Source organism: Trypanosoma equiperdum (genome assembly GCF_001457755.1).
Source record: "Trypanosoma equiperdum strain OVI genome assembly, contig: ctg_399, whole genome shotgun sequence".
Lineage (NCBI taxonomy): Eukaryota > Euglenozoa > Kinetoplastea > Trypanosomatida > Trypanosomatidae > Trypanosoma > Trypanosoma equiperdum.
Genome location: NW_027124308.1, coordinates 32,818 through 35,018, shown reverse-complemented (window position 1 = coordinate 35,018; position 2,201 = coordinate 32,818). Strand labels below are relative to the sequence as shown.

General features: G+C 52.4%; 1 protein-coding gene across 1 annotated transcript; it reads left to right on the top strand.

The window, feature by feature from the left end:
• Window positions 1–315: 315 nt before the first annotated feature.
• On the top strand, window positions 316–1,689 carry TEOVI_000165900 (SET domain containing protein, putative; the record flags this gene model as incomplete). Its single annotated transcript, XM_067224863.1, has 1 exon — window positions 316–1,689. One exon carries the CDS (start codon window positions 316–318, stop codon window positions 1,687–1,689), a length of 1,374 nt encoding a protein of 457 aa, XP_067080964.1.
• Between the last annotated feature and the right edge of the window lie 512 nt (window positions 1,690–2,201).

Here is a 2,201-nt window from a genome sequence, read left to right as displayed (position 1 = left end):
GGGGGGGGGGGGGGCAGTTGCCCTCCTCCTTCTGCTTTTAATGCGTGTGGGTGTCGTGCGAGCACGGTTGTCTGAGTGTCTGTAGCTGCCTGTCATCTCTCGCTCCTGTTACTTTTTTCACGGTTTCTCTTTTCCCTCACTTCGTCCCTCGATCGTAAGTCTCGTTAGCGACCTTTTTTTTTCGTTTGGCCGTGGTGGTGGGTGGTGGTGTGGTTCACTGGACATCCGTGGTGCGCGGATAGAATCTTCTTTCGGATAGCTGCTCTGCTGCCGATAAGATCGGCACCGTTCCAGGCGTCGGCTGGGTTTGTTGGTATGGTTCTCCCCTCACCACATTGGAATTATTGTGAATCCTTCTATGCGCCCGTGACGGAGGGCGCAAGTTTCCGCATTCAGACAGATTCTGTGAAGGGCAAAGGGCTCGTTGCTCAAAAAAAAATACGTGAAGGAGACGTTGTGCACGAGGAAACTGCCCTTTGTTGTTCGCAGAACCTAGACGACCACCTTAGCAAGGTAGCCGTGTGTGGAAACTGTCTTCTTTTCCTTGAAAGCCCAGCACAGTCTGTGGCTCGAGTAACCAAGGATGAGGCATTAACCTCAGCACTGCCATTTCGTGAATCCTGCGCCGATATCCGGCAGGTGCCGTGCGTGCGTTCAGAAAGCGGTTGTGCGATGGTGTTCTGCTCGGTGCGGTGCAGGGAAGCGGCGTGGTCGCGTTTCCACCGGTGCGGCTGCCGCGGCAGGATGTCAGAGGAGCAGAAGGGTGCGTATGATGAATTCGTTACTCACGATTGGAACCTGGGAGCTCTTAACTACTCCGATACTGTGTTCCTAGGCTTCCGCTTTGTTTGTATGGTTGTCACGAATATACGCTTCCACAAGCAACCAGTAGATGTCGCTTATCAACCCGTATCGCAACTTGCCAAGTTACCGCTTACTGACTTCCGGCTCACGTACCTGCTGGGCCCTTCAAAGGAAAATGGTGGGATTGTAGCGGAGAGAGGAAGCGAGAGCAGCAGCAAAAGTGGAGGTGAGGAAGATGACAACAGTGGGCAGCAGTGGCAGCAACATTGGTTGAGAAAACTGGAAGAATCCCGCTGTACCAGCGTGCATCGCTACTCAGCGGAAGACAGCCACGCAGCAGGGGTATTCCTTGAGAAGGGTGTCGAGCTTCTGGACCGAGTTCTACGCTTCACAGATGAGGAACGCCACTTCTTCACACCCACGCGATGGTCGGAGCTCCTTGGTGCGATGCTATTGAACGGGCAAGAGCGCAGTCGACCCTCATATTACGAGCAGCTTAAATGCAAAGTGAAGGTTATCCCCGATGCTGCGGCTAGGATGGACGCGTTCGAGGAGAAGGTGCGGGCAGCCGGCTTCGACGCCCGGCAGTTGATGTGCGGCTCGCGTGGGCAGGGGATCTACACGATAGGCTGCCTTTTAAACCACTCATGTGAGCCCAATTTGCAGGTTCTCTACACTGCTGTGGGCGACGAAACATTGTCCATTGAAGCCCTTCGAGACATCGAACCCGGGGAAGAGTTAAACATAAGCTATGTGGACGAGACGCTGCCATACCCACAGCGCCAGCTGATTTTGTATGAGCATTACTTCTTCATTTGTAAGTGTCCAAAGTGCACTCGCGAAGCCCCCGATTGGGAGCGTCAGGTCAATGGAAGTGAGAAATAACCTTCTTCCCGCGGCAGAGGGCATGTGGATCATTAGAAGTGAGCACAAGAAAGGGGGATTGTCTATTGAAGATGGTGGTGTCAACACGCCCCTGTCTGGCACTAAGTGATTTACTACGGTGTACGTTGCATCCTCCTTGTATTTGTTTCTGATTCCCTTTTTGCTGTGTTGGAGCCAGTTCATGAGCGACAAATGGAGAGGAGGGTGCGTGCAGCGGGGTAACGCGCTTTGTGTGTGGTAATGAAGCGCGAACGTGTGAAATGGGAAGTGGGCACACACACACACACACACATATATATATAGCAGCTGTTGCAGAGCCATGGTGTTTGCGTGTGTGCGCGTGTGTGTTCTTAATCCTGAACGCTGCTTGTGATAGAGGGGTGGTGGGAGAGGGGAAGAATGTACCATTGTTTGCTTTTGCACGCCCACCACTCTATGTATATCTTCCACATTTCTGTCTTCAGAATTACCAGTGTTAGATAGAGGTTATATATACGAAGAAGCCAATCTAA